The 21130-nt window shown below is 42.9% G+C and overlaps 1 protein-coding gene across 1 annotated transcript in view; it reads left to right on the top strand.

The window, feature by feature from the left end:
• The window catches only part of AMMECR1 (AMMECR nuclear protein 1), a 191115-nt gene that overhangs the window by 118673 nt on the left and 51312 nt on the right, over positions 1–21130 (top strand). Inside the window, exon 3 of the mRNA XM_083159375.1 lies at positions 11313–11423. Coding sequence (XP_083015501.1) covers positions 11313–11423 — 111 coding nt within the window. The remainder of the gene's footprint in view (positions 1–11312; positions 11424–21130) is intronic.

Below are 21130 nucleotides of genomic sequence, written 5' to 3'. Positions count from 1 at the left end.
AGAAATCAAATAAGTAGTAGAATTTTATATTATCCTGGCTGTAACCATAAACTGCAAAGAAAGTGACATATATTGTTGAAATGGGAAAGCTTCTCCCACGAAATAAAGGTTCTAGCAAAGACTTTGATGCTGGGCTGCGTTATGCAAGAAGTGGTTAGTGTTTCTGCTGGGAATATTACCTGCCACACTGGTCAAGAGCTACAGCAAAGATGAATTGAGACCTCACTGAGCAGTGCGTCTAATTAACTTTCATAGCCCAGGCTTCCACAGCTGACTTTGTCCTTAGATTTGGCGTCCTGCCAATGGAAGTATGCACATGAGTTGCTGCTTCCGCTTAGTAAAAACCCAGCTGTCAGATGTATATTCCGGGGCACCTGGGCAGTGTCTCCAGCAGTTGCATTGTGCAACAAATTCATACAGTATATCGGTGTTGGCAGCCTTTGTTAAGTTTAATTTTAAGAACGTAAACTCTGTCTGCATAGTGAAGGAAAAACTGGTGATGTGGGTGTATTAAGATCTCTTTGAAACAACCCACGATTGCACACACAAATGTGAATGGATGTTTTGCATAAACATCCCATCGCAGCTTGCATGCAGGGCAGAAATAATTTGCCGACCATCTAATGATTTCTAAGGTGTTCGCAAATCTAAGTCCCTCTCCGGTACGGGAAGAGGGCGGGCAGCTGACATCCGATGACGTTCGCTGCCGGCACCCGCTTCACAGCTGAATTACCATGGAAATGCTCATAAAATGTTGGGTGTTCCATGTGCTCGACCCGCCTCCAGCAATGTAAATCGCCATCTCCATTTGCACAGATGGCCTCAAAATGCACGCTGCTTTAGCATATTGCGTGGGGTTTGAGCTAATTGCGATCTAGTCTAAAACGCACAGTGCGCATCGCACCATGTATGGACAGCATAAGGACATGGCCACCCTTCCTCAGAGCAACTGTCCGTCGCTCCTCTCCCTCATGTTGACATTATTTCCTATGTAATTTTACTGTCAAATGATGATCAGAACTGCCATGTGAAGATATGAACATCGTTGTTGCCTAGCAGCTGGGAGAGCAATGTGAAAGCACCAGCTGGCTCTCATGAGACCCACTAAGCAGGCTCAGAGCGCTAAGTGAGGACTAATAAGCAGCAGCAGCAGCACACTAGTTGCAGGGCATCAAAGGTGGGAACTGCAGCCAGCCCTATGCCATCAATTCTGGTTATTGCATTTGTATGCTATTCTGAGATTTTATGTAATTAGCTTGTCCTTATTTTGTGGATTGAAGAGGTTTTTATTTTATTATAATTGTGTAAGCATAAGTGCAGACTAGATGAGACGTATGCCAAGTCATCTACTGTAGTTAGACACAGGCTTGCTTTTTTAAATGGACATTTGCATTATAAAGGAATTGCATGCCGATAATGTAGAGACCACCCTTTGGGAGTCAATTCAAGTACTGGAGAATTGGCTGTAAATCCCGCCATGTGCCATTGCAACAGTTTTAGAACGCAAGCCAAACTGCCGATTTTTGCCTAAACAATTGCGCATTTGACGAGAGATTCATGTTGGGCTCATATATACGTGTGGAATTTAGTGGGGCATACTCGTGCACTAAATCACTGGTGTGGCCTGTAATTGAATTGGCCCCTAATATTGTATCTTTGTTTTCAGTTTCTGCCAGCAGTTTCTAATTATAAAGTATAACAATTTTATTGGTGCACTCACAATGAATAAAAAGATAAAAACATATCACCCATTCCTGGTCCGGTCCGTTTGGTGATGACAAAAAGCTTGAGCGCTCTTTCGGGCTGATAGAGCCCTTCCTCAGACGCATAATGTCACCATCGAACGGGGCGGCTCTTAAATCCCCCGTTCGTAATCAACATTCAATGCAGGACAGCCGTTGTTTCCGGACGCTTGGTCCGGATGTGACGTATCGCACTGTCAAAAAAACGGAAGTTGTCATATTCAGTTCGCCGCTGTTATGCGCTTCACATACACTTCCTTGTTTGCGTTCCAGCAGTTATATCCGCACATTCTTCTTCCTCTTTCTTGAAACGCATGGACATTTTGTAAGGTTTGTAATATGTAGGGCTTGACCTTCACATTTTTTTTTTTTTTTTTTAACTTTAGTAGGTTTAAGAAAGGAAAAAAAAACATTTTACAGCTACATTTCTCAAGCAATTTTTTTTTTTTTTTATATTATTTGACAATTCAAAATATGGCAATATATTGATTTGTAAGCACAGCTTACACAAATTTCCAATCCCTATGTAGAAATAAGAGCACCCTAAAAAGGTGACAGAATAGCCCTTCCACCGGAGCCAGAAAATCCTCCTGAAGTGAAGGTGTTAAAGGATCCGACCTTGAGCTTCAGCGGACCTCAAAATGTCCATGCGTTTCAAGAAAGAGGAAGAAGAATATGCGGATATAACTGCTGGAACGCAAACAAGGAAGTGTATGTGAAGCGCATAACAGCGGCGACTGACTATGACAACTTCCGGTCATATTGTACCATCTTTGTTTTTTCACACTACACAAATAACCTGTGTTTTCAGCAAATTACCGGTTTGACTTTTTTTTATTTATTTTTTTAACCCTGGTTATTTGACCCCCCCCCCCCCCCCCCAATCCATGTGTGGGAAGCTTGCGGATTAGGTTTACTGTGTAATTCTTTCATATGCCATATCTACTCGTGGTTAACAAAACAGTGGGGCTTTTGGAATGGGTTGCATTTAAGGATATCCATTTTTAGGCACAGGTGACTTAATTAGAACTTTAGTCCATTTAAATATACCATCTATGCACAAGCAGGGATACTTCTATAACCTGCAAAGTTTGAGTACCATGAAGACCTGGTTTGAGAACCACTGTATTATGTTATACATTATATAAATGTATCCTAAAATTTAACATGATTTCGGTTTGAACAGTTTTTTGGGTGTGCCATATATTCCCTCTGAAGCTGGCTAGCAGCTGTTGGCCTGCAGATGTAAGGGTTTTCATTGGCTTGTCATTCAGACTTTGGATACTTAACCCTTTGAGTGCCAAGTGAATTTGTCTAAGTAGATGTGTAAATTGCCAAGCAAACATTTTTATTCATCATAATGGCCTGTAATGTTTACCTTCTGTAGGAATTATAATTTTTTTTTTTTTTTTATACAAAAATGTATTTGATACTATTTAACAAATGTGAGCGAAGATGGCATTTGTAGAGGTTATTTTGTGTCCTCAGATGTTGCCACTCAAGGGGTTAAGTTTCAGGCCTCTTCTAAGTGACTTCCAGCTTCCCCTGACCTCACAAGTTAAACTGAACTAAATAAGGAGCACAAATCTTATCCGTGTATTGCTGGGTACACACCAGGACGACAAGGGTCCGATCCCATCAATCTAGATCCAATTCCGACCGATTGGATGTAGATTGTGTGGTGATTGGGCCCTTTTCTGTCCTGGTGTGGTCTGATGCTGATCTGATGCGCGGTCCCGCGGGTTGGTCGTTATTAGGATCCTACCTGCAGTAGGTAGGATCTGGAAACAACTATACTCCAGGGTGCGGGTCCCTATCTGATCGGACCCGCTCACGATGTGCATCGTGAGTGGGTCGTCCTGGTGTGTACCCAGCATTTGTCTAGAACTGAGGTGGCCAACTCCGATCCTCGAGAGCTACCAAAATTTTAATGTTTTCCAGATCTCACAGAATCACAAGTGAAGTAATTGGCTCCACCTGTGGTTCTTTAAAAAAACGTGTTAGTGACTAATGAGTGCACCTGTGCAGCAGCTAGGTTGTCTGGAAAATGTGATCTGTTGGTAGCTCTGGAGGACTGGAGTTGGCTACCACTGGTCTAGAAAGTAGCGCATGGACTAAAATGGTGTCCAAACAATCATTAAAGTGTTAAATACGTAAACAGTAAAATTTGCTAGGCAGAGCCAGTTTTCAGAAGCAACTACCGATTGAATTAATAAGTTATTTATATAGTGCATATTCCACAGACCTTTTACAGAGAATAGGTGAGCATTCACATCCGTTCCAATCTATATTCCCTAACTCATAAACAAGCAAACACATTCATTCTAGGGTTAATTTTTGTTGCGAGCCAATTAACCTACCAGTATATATTTGGAGTGTGGGAGGAAACCCAGGCAATCATGGTGGGAGTTGAACCAGTGACCTCAGTGTTGTGAGGCTTCTCAGTAATGAGACACTCCATGCCTGTTTACCTCAGCCACTTGCTCACATTAAAGCCACTTCTTAATAGGAATGACTTAAAAAAGCTTTTAAAGAATTGCTTACTAGAAAGAGCTGACCTTGGTACTATTGGATTCAAAAGTGGATTCTGGATTGAGTGCAGTATGATTAGTTTGGAGCTCACACACCACTGCTTACCACCATACAAGTATTCCTCAGTGGATGGGGCAAAACTGCTATTACTGCCATTTTTTTTCCACATCATGGAATCAAAAAATAAAAATAATTTTAATACTGCAATGTAATATTGTGTGTTCTTTTGTACCCCCCAACATTACAATTATCTGTTGCCGATCAGAGCTCCATCTGTCAAAATGTAATTTTCCTGGAATCAAGAGATTTCCCTGTTTCATTCCAACTCCCTTTGGGTGCAATATTCAATCTTTATGGTGTACTCTTCAGTCTTGTACTTTTCCTTACCTGACCTATAAATATATATATAAAATTATAGGTCCTAGATTAGATTCCCACCATAGAACTAATCGCACCTTTGTGGAGTTTGTATATCTTCCCCATGTTTGTGTGTGTTTCACATTTTTCTTCCTGCAATATAAAACTAATGGTGGGTCAATTGGCACCTGAGAAAACTGAGCACTTTCACACTAAACACGGGGCCACCCATTATATACAGGACGACCCAGGTTTAACCATTCTTATAACCTGCTATGGATTGCTGGCTTGATCGACCTTGGTTAATAGGTTTGGTGCATCCACACTGCACCTCCACCCTGGTTAACCAGGCTGCAACCTGGCATTAACAAGGGTTCTATAAGTGCAGTGTTAAGGGGTATAATCCATACAGCATAGTATTTGATCTATTGCTTTAAAACTTTGCATTGTTTGAATAAACCAGGTTTCTGAAATAGACTAAAAATGAGAGCTGTTGCTCTAAAGGGCCATACACATTGGGCGTTTTTGCCTTTTATTAGTGATTTTCCTGGAGTGGGTGACTTTCCATAGCAGGACGCTATAGAAAGCCATTCACTCTGCCGCTCATCTGCTGGTAATACCAGCAGATGAGCGGCCAGGCCAGCGATTTATGCCGGGAGCGCACATCACCGCTCATCGCTGCCCCATACACACACTAGTCGGCTTTCGAGTTGAAAGCAGCTCAAACAAGTAAACTGAGCAGCTTTCAGCTCAGTCTCCCAGTGTGTATGGACCTTTAAACTCTAGTTACATATATTTGGAATATGCATTCATGCACTTATGCTTTATATAGACCACCTACAGTACATGCTTTATATAAATGGTTGTGCATACAGGTGTCTCTGCTGTGGCACAAATCTACTAGGTTTTTTTTTTTTTTTTTTTATTCACTTCTACATGAACATAAGAAAAAAAACTTTTTTTTTGACTTGCAATGTAAAATATGGTGATTGCTTTCATAATATACAGCTGTTTTTGGTACCTGTTTCTTACCACGGCCACAATCGCGGGCATCGTGTACCTTAAAGTTAAGGTCCGCGATGGACCCGATTTCCTTTGAAATCAGGTCCATTTTGCCGGCAAAGGCAAAATCTCGGGCATCGCGTCGGTCGCGGCCATTAACATTGCCCCCGACGCGATGCCCGCGATTTTGCCATAGGCTTCAATGTTAAAATATTTTTTAACATTGAAATCGGGAGCACAAGATGAGATGGACTTGATTAAGTCCATCTCACATAGGAAACAATGTGAAATGGGCCAATATGACCCATTTCACATTGTATATGGCCCCGTCGTCACCCCACGATTGACGCAAACCCGAAGCGTGGCGAGCGCAGCGGCGGTGCACGTCCTTCGACCTTTTCATACCCCTACTATCCACGTCGGCGTGGAGTTGAGAATATAAAGTGTGGCGAGCGCAGCGTATACCTGTGAAGTTATACGCGGGGCTCGCTGCGCTCGCCACACTTTATATTCTCAACTCCACGCCGGCGTGGATAGTAGGGGTATGAAAAGGTCGGAGGACGCGCACCGCCGCCCCTCGCGGGCGCGCTGCGCTCGCCACGCTTCGGGTTCGCGTCAATCGTGGGGTGGCGTTGAGGTTGTAAAATTGGGGGTCTAGGGAATATTTTACATTGAATCCAATGTAAAATCGGGTCCCAGGGACCCTTTTCACATTTCATTCAATTAAAAAATCGGGTCGGTCCGATGCGACCGACGCAATTTTTCCGACACGACCACCACGATGCAAATCGGTGTGGCCGTGCTAGGAAACAAGTACCCTGTTTTTTATTTTTAGTTACATTGCAACGGTGATTCGTGGTCATAATTGTTGCATCTAATTAGCAGCCTTTTTATCGGCTGAAAGTAGGTCTCAGCAGCTGCTTATTGGGGATTATGGAAAGCCTAATACCCGATAACAGTGGGTATCGCGAGCTAATAGAATATCCCTGATTTACCAATTAGCAGTGGTAAAGCATTGCTGCTAATAGGAAATGCCCCTCTGTATTCATTTTAGTATCCTGCACCTAATCAGTAAGTTTATCAGTTTTGTTTTAAGCATGATGCATCGCTTATGTAGCCGTAATAATATATTGCGTATAAAATGTAAAACCTGCCCTCAGCAACCCAAAGCTGACAATGTAACCATTAAGGGGTCCATTTAATCAGATGCGAGGGGAGTGAGTTTTTTGTAACAGCATGCAAATGTCACCAAAGGCCCCACAACCCTTCCAGGAGTACTTTATGTGCACCTAATAATAATAACTTTATTTATATAGCGCTTTTTTCCCACGGAACTCAGTCGCTTAAAATACGTCAAAAACATGGTACATTAAACAAAGACATTAGTATTGCATGAAGTTGAAAAACAGAGATAGTTAGCTTAAAGTAGAGAGCACAATAAGCAGGTCTGCACCAACTGCAGGGTTGGTGCAGACATTTTGGGTAATAACTTCTATAGGTTATATATTCCAACCATAAAAGGTACCAGGCGCGGCTGCCATCTTGGGCGCACAACGTAGGATTGCCTTGGGAGGAATAGGTCATGCCCAGAAGAGGACACAAAATGGGTTGTTTCAGTGTCCTAGTGCTAGGGGTACTGTCCCAGCATAACCATCGGGTCCTTGTGTTTTTCATCCTATCCACGGGCATACCAAAGGAGGCAGCCATTTTGGGTGCACTACGAAGGTTATGCTGTATGAGTTACACCACACATGGACGCAATGCACATATGGGAAAACTGATTACGTTTGCATTCATAGATCCACAAGTAGTACATTCTAGCACCCTGCAACTCTTAAACCCATGACCCCCACCCAGGGTGCCGCTCTTCACCATTGGGCCTCCAGCGCAGTCTGGCCTGCACCTCAATGCTGAGAGACAGGCCAAGGAACATCAGATATACAAAGGCAGAGCGGAAAACCCCACGCAGGAAAGAGAAACAGCATAGGCCCCAAAACATGCAGGGTGCAAGAATGCACACTACATCCTGCACACAGAGGTAAATATCTGAGGTGCACTACACAGGTTGTTGCTGGCATGGTGTGCACCAGTGAAGGTACAGCATACATGCTTTGCATACAGTGGGGTTGGAGGTACATGATACAAATTATGGTAAAGAAATGTGAATAAAAAGTAATACATAGCTTTGATTAGCTCAAAGGCTGTGAGATATAGTTATTTGGGGAAAAAATAAAATGTAGCAGTGTTTGGGTTTAAGTCCAAATACAGTCCGACTCCAGTCCTAATAGTGTGTACACACTGTTAGATTTGGCTTCTGATGTTCCCGATATAGGGAACATCGGAAGGCAAATCTCATGCTGTTTTTTTTTTTTTAGGGCTTCCGAGGCGCACTCCCTTGTGAGTGCATATCGGCAGCCAGATAGAGTGCAGGCAACACTATATAGTGCAGATCTGCACTACATAGTGTAAATTGTGCCCCTCTGGCATGCAGTGAGATACGAGTCCTGATGCAATCTGATCGCGTCGGGACTCTCATCTCACGGCAGCATCTGCCGTGTGTACACACCTTAACTCTGTGCTTCAGATGATATGCTTGAGATGCAGGCTTAGATGGCAGGCAAGCCTTGAGCAGGCTTCTAAATATTTCCCAGTTTAAAGGAAAGTTTGGGTCAACTGGCACTCCCGAATGCGAGTAAAGCTTTATTGTGGGTACAAAAATCTGATCACATATGGGAGCAAATGAAAATTGACCATTTGCTCTGAAATGCCAGAAAACAGACTCGGTCATTCATACAAATTGGTTAAATTCAATTTGCCTGATTGACCATTTTGTCTTTCAGTTTTTGGGAGCAAATTTGTATTTGTCATTTGCACCCATATATTACCAGATATCCGTTCCTACCAGCCACATTAGACCATAAATCTTTTTAGATTTATGATCAGTATTACTTGATCTAATTGACAGTCTTTCAATAACCTCCAATGTTTATTTTAATCCTTTATTTCCCAAATTAATTTGCTATCTGATTTTGGTCTCCTGTGTACTAGTTCTGCTCACCTGATTACAAGTATGGGTACTTGTTTCCTAGCACGGCCACAACGATCATGATCGTGGGCATCGTGAGGAAAAATCGCGGCCATCGCAAGCACTAAAAAATCGGGTGCGATAGTCGCGACGCGATGCCCACGATTTCCCCATAGGGAACAATGTTAAATGCCTCAATTTAGCCGCGATGCCCCCGATTTCCCATAGGAAACAATGTTAAATGGGTCAATTTAATTCAACACTTTTCTATTCTCAACTCCACGCCGACGTGGATAGTGGGGGTATGAAAAGGTCGGAGGACGCGTACCGCCGCCCCTCGCGGGCTCGCTGCGCTCGCCACGCTTCGGGTTCGCGTTGATCGTGGGGTGGCGTAAAGTACTTTTGGGGGGACATTTCACTGTTCTGGGGTGTTTTTGGGGCTTTGTGGCCCATTTACCATTGTTCCCTATGATGATTTGGTGAAATTGAGATATTTAACATTGTTCCCTATGAGAAATCGGGGGCATCGCGGGTACATTGAGCCATTTAACATTGTTTCCTATGGGGAAATCGTGGGCATCGCGTCTGGACCATTTAAGCCTTTTTTAGCCGCATACGACGCGACCGACGCGATTTTGACTATTTTCAATGGGAAAATCGGGGGCATCGCGTCGGTCGCGCCGTATACCACTAAAAATGACACACGATGCCCGCGATTGTGGCCGTGCTAGGAAACAAGTACCCAAGTATGTACCCCCTACTGCAGTATTTTCAACCACTGTGCCTTGAGCTGTTCTCAAGTGTGCCCCCAGATCTAGAGATGCCCAAACCAGTTTACAGCCACCACCAGTCCAACTGTTATTTACTGGTCTCTTCTTTTTATTTAAAGGGCCAATGTATTTTATTTTTGTTACCTGTGGGGACCAGTGTGATTGTTTTTTATATGGGAGCCAATAGTTTTTTTTTTTTTTTTTTTTTTCCTGTGGGGGCCAAAGTGTTTGCCCTGTGGGGATCTCCTGGTTTGCCTTGGCAATTTTCCAAATCTTTTATTTAGTGTGCCGCAAGGTAAAAGGTTGAAAATCACTGCCCTACTGTAGATGGGTAATGCTGCCTGGCTAAATCAGGTGGGCAAGACTACAGGAGACCTTGGTGCTATTGAGATTCAAATACATAGTGGATCAAAAGAAAGGAAGAGACCGAATTGGTGAAGATCAATATGTGAACATTAAACTAAGGGCAATATTCAATGTGAAAAATCTCAATGTGCAGCGAATCCTGTTCAGGATTCGCTGCACAATCGCCGTGTTCCAGAGGGTTGGAGCATTTGCTGCCAGCCCTCCCTGTCGCCGTATTCAATGCCACAGGGGCTCGCTGCCCCCGACTGTGAGTTTTGGCTCCTGGGGACACAGGCAGCAGAAGCTGCCCCCTTGGGAGAGCTGGCAGGGGACTGGGGTAGGGAGCCGCTGCACTGCTCCTGCTCGTACATATGTAATGAGCGGGAGCAGTGTGAAGTGAATATACAGGTTGAGTATCCTGTATCTGGACATCCATTATCCGAATTATTCCAAAAACCGTGGTTTTTGGAATCATTCGAATAATTTTGTTTTGTTTTTTTTCCCCCTAACCCTCTTTTCATACTTACAAGTCCCAGGGCGTCCACAGCAGGCCTCCGGCATCTTCTCCAGGGTCTCCAGCGGTCCCAGGAATGCATTGCGCGGGTGTTCGCGCGCGCCGGTGACGTCACCGGTGCGCGCGCACACCCGCGCAATGCATTCCTGGGACCGCTGGAGACCCAGAGAAGATGCCGGAGGCCTGCTGTGGACGCCGAGGGACCACCGGAACGCCATCAGGGGACAGGTAAGTATGCCAAAAAAAAAATATTCCAAAAACCGAAAAATGCCCCTATCCGGATGCTCGTGGTCCCGAGCATTTCGGATAGGGGATACTCAACCTGTATGAATATTTAATGAGCAGCTCCTGGACCCCTGTTGGTGGTTATGTGTAAAAAATAAATACATTTAAGATTAAATATATATTCATGAGCCTGCCCCTTCACAGAAATTATTTTTTTCTTTACACCAAATAATAAAAAAAAAAAACTTTTATTTTAAAAGATCACAGTTCAGTTCACCATAAAAAGATGGCAATTGCTACACGGTGACACACAGCGAAAATCACTTAGAAAGCAATTCGCCGTCTGATCATTGAATACACTCGCGGCAAATCACATTGAAAAAGCCGCAGCGTATTACGGCGACTATCAGACGGCGAATTGTCTGTCATTCACTGTTCGCCATTGGCGAATAGTGCATGTTGAATAGGGCGAATCAGTTTTTCAGTAAAAAGATTCACCTTAGAGCACGAACATAGCACACATTTGCCGTAGAACTTGGCGAATCCGCCTCATTGAATACTGCCCTAATATTTTAGGGACACCTTTTTTGATTATTTGCTAAGTGGAAGAATCAGGAACATGATTTTTATGGTCCAAATGATTTCATATATAAAATCTATATTATTTACAGTACATTGTAAATATGAATAACAATCTACTGTAAGTGAAACTGCAAATATATATCCTGCTCTCTTTTTTTTAATTTATTAATCCTATCTCTGTATGTGTTCTAATACATGTTTGTGCTTTTCTCTGCAAGCCCACTGTTTGTAACATGGAAGATAGGACGGGACAAAAGGCTGCGTGGATGCATAGGAACCTTTTCTGCCATGAACCTGCATTCTGGTCTCAGGGAGTACACACTTACCAGGTAACTGCTCACGTATTTCCTGCTTGATGCCTTTTTTTTTTGTTTTATTGTATTAGTTTATTTTATGTACTTATTTATCTATCGAGTTACAGATGTGTCCTTCTAAATCTGTAGCCTCATTATACCAGACTGAGTGAGAGGCCCAGCATGACTGAGCAGCCAGGCCCCATGCAACTCCACTAATGTCAGCCATCTTTCTTTTAGCAGAAAACTTGTCTTAATCACTACACAATTGGCCCATGCGCAGGGTTGCGAACGGATGTTCGCTGGCACCTGCACAGAGGCGAAATCCTTTGGTTTGCTGGGGCCCACCGAGCATTCCAATGAAACTCTGGGGTTCCCACCCGGAATGCCCCTCCCCTGCCAGTCAATCAGGCGGCGAGCACCTCGGTGAAGGAAAACTTGGCCAAAGACACTTGCAGCTGGTGCCTGCACATGTGCATTGGAGGCTGTGAGCATGTGCAGGCATCATCGGAAGAGGGTCCCAATTCGAACCTTTGCAAACAGGCCTGAATTGGCCCAAGTATGACTTCGGATGCACAAGAGGACTGTACCTATTCAATTATGTGACACTTGTACATTGTGTGTATGGGGTCTATATACAGAGCTAAGAATAGAACTTGTATTCTTGAAGTGCTGAGTCTGTCGCTGAAAGATATGCCAGTGTCATATATGGACAGCACAGTCTCCAGGTGCGTATTAGCCATGTAGTATATAATGCATTTCCGGTAAATGAAGATCCCTGACGCTAGAAGTCTCACACGGGCTTGCATGTCAAGATTAGCTTTTTGGCATGATTGCAGCAAAGATTTATGAGGACATATCTGTATGTAGTATCTGTACAGTGACTTGTAATTACTAAACCACTTGTTTCTTGCTGCATCTTGCTGCACTTTTCTCATGTTTGTAAGTTTAGTGATTGGGATGGAGACTGAACTAGCCCCACTATTTATTATAGCATCTAATGGTGTGTACACTCTGTGATATTCAGGCTACGGACAATTCTGACTATCTAGGAACAAAATTTAGGATATGACCTGAAGTGGCGCACTGCTGCCTGAGAACTGTACTAAACCCTGGTTATCACCCGAATAACCCTCTAAATACAAAACATACAAAACAGTGGGGATTTCCAAGTCTCTGGCGCAATACTTGAATGAAGTGAGTTTGAAGGTCTTTCGTCTTCAGATATTTTCACACTTTTTCAAGAATATTCTCAATTGTGCATAAGAAGAAAAGATCGATGGTTATATACAAATCGGTTTTAAATAAAAGGAGATGATGTGTGGACAATAAATGTAAACATATGGGCGTACCCCCACTCACGGTAAGGCGGCAGATGTACAGACACGTAGCGGTTTCTTTTTATCTCTTTCTCTCTTCTTTCTTCTGTTGTCGGTTTGTCTTCTTTTTGGTGATTGATTTCTCTCCGTGAAGGATGGAAGTGAAAAGATGGGGGTTAATCAATAGGTCTGTGAATAATATCAAAGACACCCCGTGCAGATCGGATAGAGAGAACAGTGAAGATCGTACCTTACTCACCCAGGGATAGAGCAAGATACGCATATAAAGGTTTCTTTATTAGGATAGATGGCCTTTATAATACACCAAAGTGGAAGCAAGGAATGTGTGCGTACCGCACTTACGTGGATAGATGGTGAGTATATGCCCGTAGCGTGTTCTTTTCTTGCATGGGACTCTATTCCACCATGGAACAAGGTTTGTCCTCAGATGTAAATATTTTAGGCAAAGAAAATAATAAAATTTGAATATTAGTAACTCTTGTGGACTTTATATATAAGGTGCTTTTTAGAAAATTTCAGTGCAGAAAGGGGTACTGATGGCGTACCGTGACTCACACTTTGATGAGTGGGGAAACACGTATAAAGGTTTCTTTATTGGGATAGGTGACCCTTGCAATATACCGAAGTAGAAGCAAAGAATGTGTGCGTACCGCACTTACGTGGATAGATGGTGAGTATATGCCCGTAGCGTGTTCTTTTCTTGCATGGGACTCTATTTCACCATGGAACCAGGTTTGTCCTCAAGTGTAGGTGTTTTAGGCGAAAAAAGTGATAAAATTTTAAATATTAGTGCATGAAATTTAATTATGACTATTGTATCTAGAGTGCCTTTAGAAAATTTCAGTGCAGAAAGAGGTACTGATGGCGTACCGTGACTCACACTTTGATGTGTGGGGAAACACCCAAAAAGGTTTCTTTTTAGAGGAGATATTCAACTTCACCGCGTGTTACACCCCAAAAGACTCAATAGTAATTATACCCAAGGTTTTATAGGGATCGGTGATATGCGTACCAGAACTTACAGAAATGTAAGTAGTTTACCACCTATAATGGTTTCTTTTAATTCTGAGTGCTTGACCCGTAGGTGGAGCTGGTGTTCCTCCCAACATATGTTTGTAAACCAGAAGAAGGGGGAATTTTTTCTTCATAAAATTTTTTATTTAATCCATAGAAAAAGCAGATAAAATGTCTTCCATCCCAACAATGGAAAGATCACAACAAAGTTCCCAAATATCCACAGTAAAACCAGAAAAAGGGCAAAAAATATTAAAAAATCCAAAAAAATAAAAAAATTTAAAAATGATACATACAGTACATCCAAAGTGTCCGGAAAGAAAGGTGATGGCTGCTCACACTCCACAGAACTGTCGACGCGTTTCGGTGTATGGAGACACCTTTTTCAAGACACCTACGGGTCAAGCACTCAGAATTAAAAGAAACCATTATAGGTGGTAAACTACTTACATTTCTGTAAGTTCTGGTACGCATATCACCGATCCCTATAAAACCTTGGGTATAATTACTATTGAGTCTTTTGGGGTGTAACACGCGGTGAAGTTGAATATCTCCTCTAAAAAGAAACCTTTTTGGGTGTTTCCCCACACATCAAAGTGTGAGTCACGGTACGCCATCAGTACCTCTTTCTGCACTGAAATTTTCTAAAGGCACTCTAGATACAATAGTCATAATTAAATTTCATGCACTAATATTTAAAATTTTATCACTTTTTTCGCCTAAAACACCTACACTTGAGGACAAACCTGGTTCCATGGTGAAATAGAGTCCCATGCAAGAAAAGAACACGCTACGGGCATATACTCACCATCTATCCACGTAAGTGCGGTACGCACACATTCTTTGCTTCTACTTCGGTATATTGCAAGGGTCACCTATCCCAATAAAGAAACCTTTATACGTGTTTCCCCACTCATCAAAGTGTGAGTCACGGTACGCCATCAGTACCCCTTTCTGCACTGAAATTTTCTAAAAAGCACCTTATATATAAAGTCCACAAGAGTTACTAATATTCAAATTTTATTATTTTCTTTGCCTAAAATATTTACATCTGAGGACAAACCTTGTTCCATGGTGGAATAGAGTCCCATGCAAGAAAAGAACACGCTACGGGCATATACTCACCATCTATCCACGTAAGTGCGGTACGCACACATTCCTTGCTTCCACTTTGGTGTATTATAAAGGCCATCTATCCTAATAAAGAAACCTTTATATGCGTATCTTGCTCTATCCCTGGGTGAGTAAGGTACGATCTTCACTGTTCTCTCTATCCGATCTGCACGGGGTGTCTTTGATATTATTCACAGACCTATTGATTAACCCCCATCTTTTCACTTCCATCCTTCACGGAGAGAAATCAATCACCAAAAAGAAGACAAACCGACAACAGAAGAAAGAAGAGAGAAAGAGATAAAAAGAAACCGCTACGTGTCTGTACATCTCCCGCCTTACCGTGAGTGGGGGTACGCCCATATGTTTACATTTATTGTCCACACATCATCTCCTTTTATTTAAAACCGATTTGTATATAACCATCGATCTTTTCTTCTTATGCACAATTGAGAATATTCTTGAAAAAGTGTGAAAATATCTGAAGACGAAAGACCTTCAAACTCACTTCATTCAAGTATTGCGCCAGAGACTTGGAAATCCCCACTGTTTTGTAAATTCTGACTATCTGATTTTGGCTAACTGCACTTAAGATTTACGCTATCTTGCTATTTAGCCCTAGGCCAAATACATTCTACAGGTGGCATGGTCAAGATAGACTTGCCTGCACAGTGTATTTAGCCATGCGATACCGGTTCTGTGGAATCGCATGCGGCTGAACACTCTGCGATTTTGACTAACTTGCTATGCAGTTTTACTCTTTATAGCCAAAATTGCATCGAGTGTGCACAGCTTTGCCCTGGTCTTACATCAGTGTTATGGTACTGTGGGTTTTTTTTTTTTTTTTTCACTGAATGTACCTCTGATCTTATATGTTGGGAGGACCAGTGACCACCTATTGTTAATAACACTTATTTGATCTTTTTTTTTTCCACTCTGGATTTCTATAAGCATTTTACACAAATGCAGTGCTCCTAGCCCCTGTGTGTGTTTTTATAGACTAATGTATAGGTGCCCGTATATTTTTTTTTTTTTTATTGAAGCATTGATCCTCTTGCAGACTTGAGCATGCCACTGAATGCTGCTTTGTCATTTCCGAATAGTTTTTTTATTTTCCAAGCCTACAAGGCACTTATAATTGTACTTTTAAATTTAAACTAAAGTTTATAATATTTGTTCTCTAAAATTAATTTGGAATAAATATGCTAAGCTGTGAATACAGTTAAATGTATTTTTTCTGTGGTTAAGAAGTTGCTGGGAAGGTCTCCAAATGGACTGTATGAAAGCAGTTCCCACTGTATGAGCTTGGCTACTGCAGCTGCATTTGTGCTTGACATCCTTCTGTGACCATGAGGTTTATATTTACTGTGTGTATCTGATCTATTTTGTGAGTTCATTGGTAATTTGCTAGTGTTTTCTTTTTTCTAATTTAAGGTAGGGCTGCTATAATATACCATTATTAGTGACGCCTATTAATTAGGTTCTATGGCTTTAAGTCTGCATTCCACTTTTGTAGTCAGCCAATTAAGCTTTGTAGTGTGTCCATGAGTAAACTGGTATTAGCACATTTCTAAATCCGGTATCTAGTTTTCCTTACTCTGTATTCATATTAAAATAGGCCATAAATGTTCTGCACTTAGCACCTCTCAGATAAGCCCCATACACCCTATACGATGATGGCCACGACCGATATAGTTAACTATCATTTGCGGGTCGCCGATATTCCGCATACACACTAAACGATATCTTTCAGTGACATCAGCGGGAACCACTGATCACGCAAACTATGTATAGTCTAATTGACCTGCATGTTCAGCAAACACGAGAGGCTGGTTAGTGACGTGCGGAAGCGAGCAGCATTAACACTATTTAGTGTACATACTAGACAAAATAATAAAAGATATGAAGGGTGTATGGGGCCGGATTAACAATGGGGCAGGTGGAGCAGCAGCAGAATATGCCGTCACTCAAATTCCACTGTCCCATCTTGCTTTCAGCCTATCCCTAGGTCTAATGTATGCATCTGTATAAATATAAAAGCAACACCGTGCAATTGATGCTTCACTTGTCCTGCATTCCCTTTTTATAGCTATCTCACCCTCTAGCAGCAACAACGTTAAGTTATGGCCGATCTGCGTATAAGTATCAAGTGGTCATAATAATTTGGCCACTCAGTGTATATTAATCGGGCACTATAGAATCTAGGGCGCGGCATGTGGAATAAATATTTTGGGGCATAGCATGCAGCATAATAGAAGTGTGGGGCATGTGGCATTGAGGTATGCGGCGGGGTAAAGGTGTATGTGTGGTGGTTTATACACGTTTTTCTCCCCATATTTCCACTGTAGCTGTAGATGAGCTAGTTATTGCGGTGTCTCAGTGAAGTCTCCTGTCCCGATTTTTCTGCCATTTGGAGACCGAGGGGACTTGGTTTGCCCTGGTGGGCAGAGGCAAACACAGCCCTCCTGTCTGTCTCTGAATGGGCATGCCTCATAGGGTCAACCCCAAAAAGTGGACAGGGGAAAAAGGTTGGCTCATGAAAAGGTGAACATGAGTTTTTCATGGTTTTTTTGCTTGCCAGTTTGGAACACAGCACCCCCATTTAGTGTACTGTATAGCTTGCTTCCGGCATCTGCCGCTTTCCTGCCGCTGCACTGGACACACCTTACAGTTCCCAGTCAGAGTCCACGTGGGTAACAAAGTATGAAAATGTTAAAAAAATAAGTGTGAATCCCATCTCAACATTTTTAATGTCAACAAGTGGCTTGTGTCAATCTGTTGTTCTAGCGGGAATGCTAGCATGGCCACAATGGGCTGCTTTTTTGGTGGATGTAAATCAAATGGTACATAAAATGTTATATTTCTTTATAGTAGTATTTATAACCAGTTCTTCATATAGCGCACACATATTCCGCAGCACTTTACAGAGAATATTTGAACATTCACATCAGTCCCTGCCCCAGGGGAGCTTACAGTCTATATTCCCTACCACATGTACACGCACACACACATTCTAGGGTTAATTAGTTGGGACCCACTTAGCCTACCAGTATATTTTAGGATTGTAAGAGAAAACCAGAATACCCAGAGGAAACCCACCAAAGCTTTGGGAGAATATACAAACTCCGCACAGTTGGGGGACATGATGAAAATCAAACCCATAACCCCAGTACTGTGAGGCAGTAATACTAGCCATCCCACAGTCCTGTAGTACAGCCTGTATGTACTCCTATAGTACAGAATGGCCATATACAGTATAGATGTGTATATACAGAGAGGTTAGCTTAATAAGCCTCTTGCATTACTGAGAGATTTAAAGTCCTAACATCCAGGCTACTTTGTTATGGTTTTCAGGTTGGAACAAGTTGTCTTTATTTCCTTAATGAAAAACCATAGCTGTCTGAGTATTTTTGTTTCCTTGTGATTGCTCAGTGGATCGGGAACATTTTAGATATGCTTAATGCATTTGCTTGATTAGGCCATAAATGCATTTTTCATTTTATATCCTAAGGTGCCCACACACTAGAAAGATCTGCAATCTTAAGATGGAGGTTTGAGCGGCTTTCAGCTCAAAGCCCCCAGTGTGTATGGCCCGGTGATGAGCGCTGCTGCGCGCTCCCTCAACATTGCCCGGTAAGCCGATCATCTGCTGGTTATACCAGCAGATGAGTGGCTTTCAGGACGGCTTTGCATAGCGCTCACATGCAGCAGGATCACATGCAATATAGCACATGCAGTAATTTTGCATCTGATAGGGTATGCGATAGCATTTCCTGCTGCAGCAGGCTGCCTGCGTCGGAGGTCGGACCAGCAAAGAGGTCCAGCTCGGACTCCAAATAGAGCACTTTCTCCAACAGGACTCAAACCACTTTACAGACATCGAAACAAGGCACACAATCAGAAGCATCACTAGGGTTGGTTTCACCCGATGTAGTAACTCATGGGGTCACCCTCCAACAGACAGTCTCCCATATCCCACCACACGGAAACCTTAGTAATGTTTTTGCACTAGTCTTACTTGTAAATTAGAATTCCTGTATATCACGGAATGTAATGGTAGTGATAAACAAAATAAACAATATCATATGCACAGCCTCCCGCAGTTTAACTTAAGGTCCATTTGCACAGCATGTATGGACAGTGATTGGGAAAATCGCTTTATTTTACCTGGGGTGGACGACTTTCCATAGCAGGATGCTATGGAAAGCCGTCCACTCCACCGTTCATCTGATGGGAATACCAACAGATGAGCGGAAGGGTCAGCGATGATGTGGGAGTGCACATTAGCATTCACTGTTCATCTCCGCCCTGTAGACACTGGGTGGATTTTTGAGCTAAAAGCCGCTCAGACAAGAAAACTGAGCTGCTTTCAGCTCAGTTGACCAGTGTGTATGGGCCTTAAGTTCTCCTGCCTTTTAGTAAAACAAACAAAATTTCTAGGCAATTTGTCTGACAAATGCCTCCATTTAAAACCCCCACTATTCACTCATGCCTGAAGCATGGCGAGCTACCGAGCCCAAAGTGTGGCTAGCGCAGCGGATTAAATGGCGTGTATTCCGCATCCCCTCGTGGGGCTTGCCACGCTTCGGGCTCGGTGGCTCGCTGCGCTTGCCACACTTTATAAGATCAACTCCACGCTGACGAGGATAGTGGGGGTATGAACAAGTCGGGAGGACGCATATCGTGTCCCATCGTGGAGCTTGCTACGCTCACCACGCTTCCGGCTGGTGTGGATAGTAGGGGTGTTTATGGAACACATTCACACCTGTCATGTCAGGAAGGTTAACTTAAGTAAGCTCCAGCTAGCCGCGAACAGGCAGGAACACAACGCTGGGTACTTATGTAGTAACTGGGCTGCCGATTTTGAAATCGGGTCCATCGCATCACACCCGACCATATCGCATGCGATGGACCCGATTTTTCCATAGGATTCAATGTTAAAATGGACTGAGTCCATTTTAACATGGAATTCAATGGGAAAAAGGGGTCCTTTTCATACCCCTACTATCCAAGTGGGCATGGAGTTGGATATAAACCTGTAGCGAGCCCCGCGAGGGGACACAGAATACCGTCCCCTCGCGGGGCTCGCTTCGCTCGCCGCGCTTCGGGCTCGCTACGCTCGCCACAGGTTTATATCCAACTCCATGCCCACTTGGATAGTAGGGGTATGAAAAGGACCCCTTTTTCCCATTGAATTCCATGTTAAAATGGACTCAGTCCATTTTAACATTGAATCCTATGGAAAAATCGGGTCATCGCATCGCATGCGATATGGTCGTATGCGATGCGATTTGATGTCGCATGCGATGCGATATCGCATCTGATTGTATGCCTTAACTTAAGACATACAATCAAAAAATCGGCAGCCCAGATACTACATAAGTACCCAATGCTGATATTGACAAGGATGCTTGAGTGACTACGCTAACTACCTAAGCGAGCCGCGGGAACACTACACTGATTTTGACAGGGACGCTGACGATGCTGGCCGCTCGAACACTACGCTGATTCTGACATGGACTGCCACCGTGAAACTACACAAGTACCCTTTTCTTTACAGAATAAGGACATTTGGAAAGCGATCCAAACTTTTGAACGTTAATGTGTGGAAGAATTATGACTGTTAATTAATGAAAATAAATTGTCCTGGCTACCATTCCATATAAGAAACAAATCTATGAAACGGGTGTAAAATATAATGTGAACTTATTTGAGGGTCTGAAAAAAAATGTAATCTTCCACCATGAACATGAAACAATTTGCATAACTTGGGGCTACGGAGGACTCCATTGCACATCTAGTTGTTGCTAAAAATATTTGCCATTAAACGGAAAATTATTTTTTTGTCAAAAGAAAAATCAGTAACTGTAAAAACAATTCAATAATCAAGTCTGAGAAATCACCATCAACTTCTAGTAATCTTTTAACAGGTTATATGGTGTAACGGTATGCAAGATGGATACATCCAGACACACCAAACATACAACTGCTGGTAGTGTACCTAGTGTATCCAGCTTGTTCAGAATCATTGTAGTATCTAATAAGAAATGTGGGTGTCTCTGTATCAAGGGCTGTCATTTTGAATAGTGTTCCTTCTAGGAACTGAGCAGGGTGGGGGCAGAATGAAAGGGGCGGATAGGACCACGGCATCACCAAAGGCGGTAGGTCCGGCCCACCGACATCACCAAAGGGTGGCGGGCTAAGCCCCACTAAAGTAACTGCCAGGAAGCACCGGCATCTACAGGGGTGCTGGGCTTTCCTGTGGGGACAGGGCAG

This window comes from Crinia signifera, chromosome 9 (assembly GCF_055691185.1).
Source record: "Crinia signifera chromosome 9, ASM5569118v1, whole genome shotgun sequence".
Taxonomy (NCBI): Eukaryota; Metazoa; Chordata; class Amphibia; order Anura; family Myobatrachidae; genus Crinia; species Crinia signifera.
Note: the sequence above shows the minus strand (reverse complement) of the source record. Positions and strands in the feature narration are given on the sequence as shown.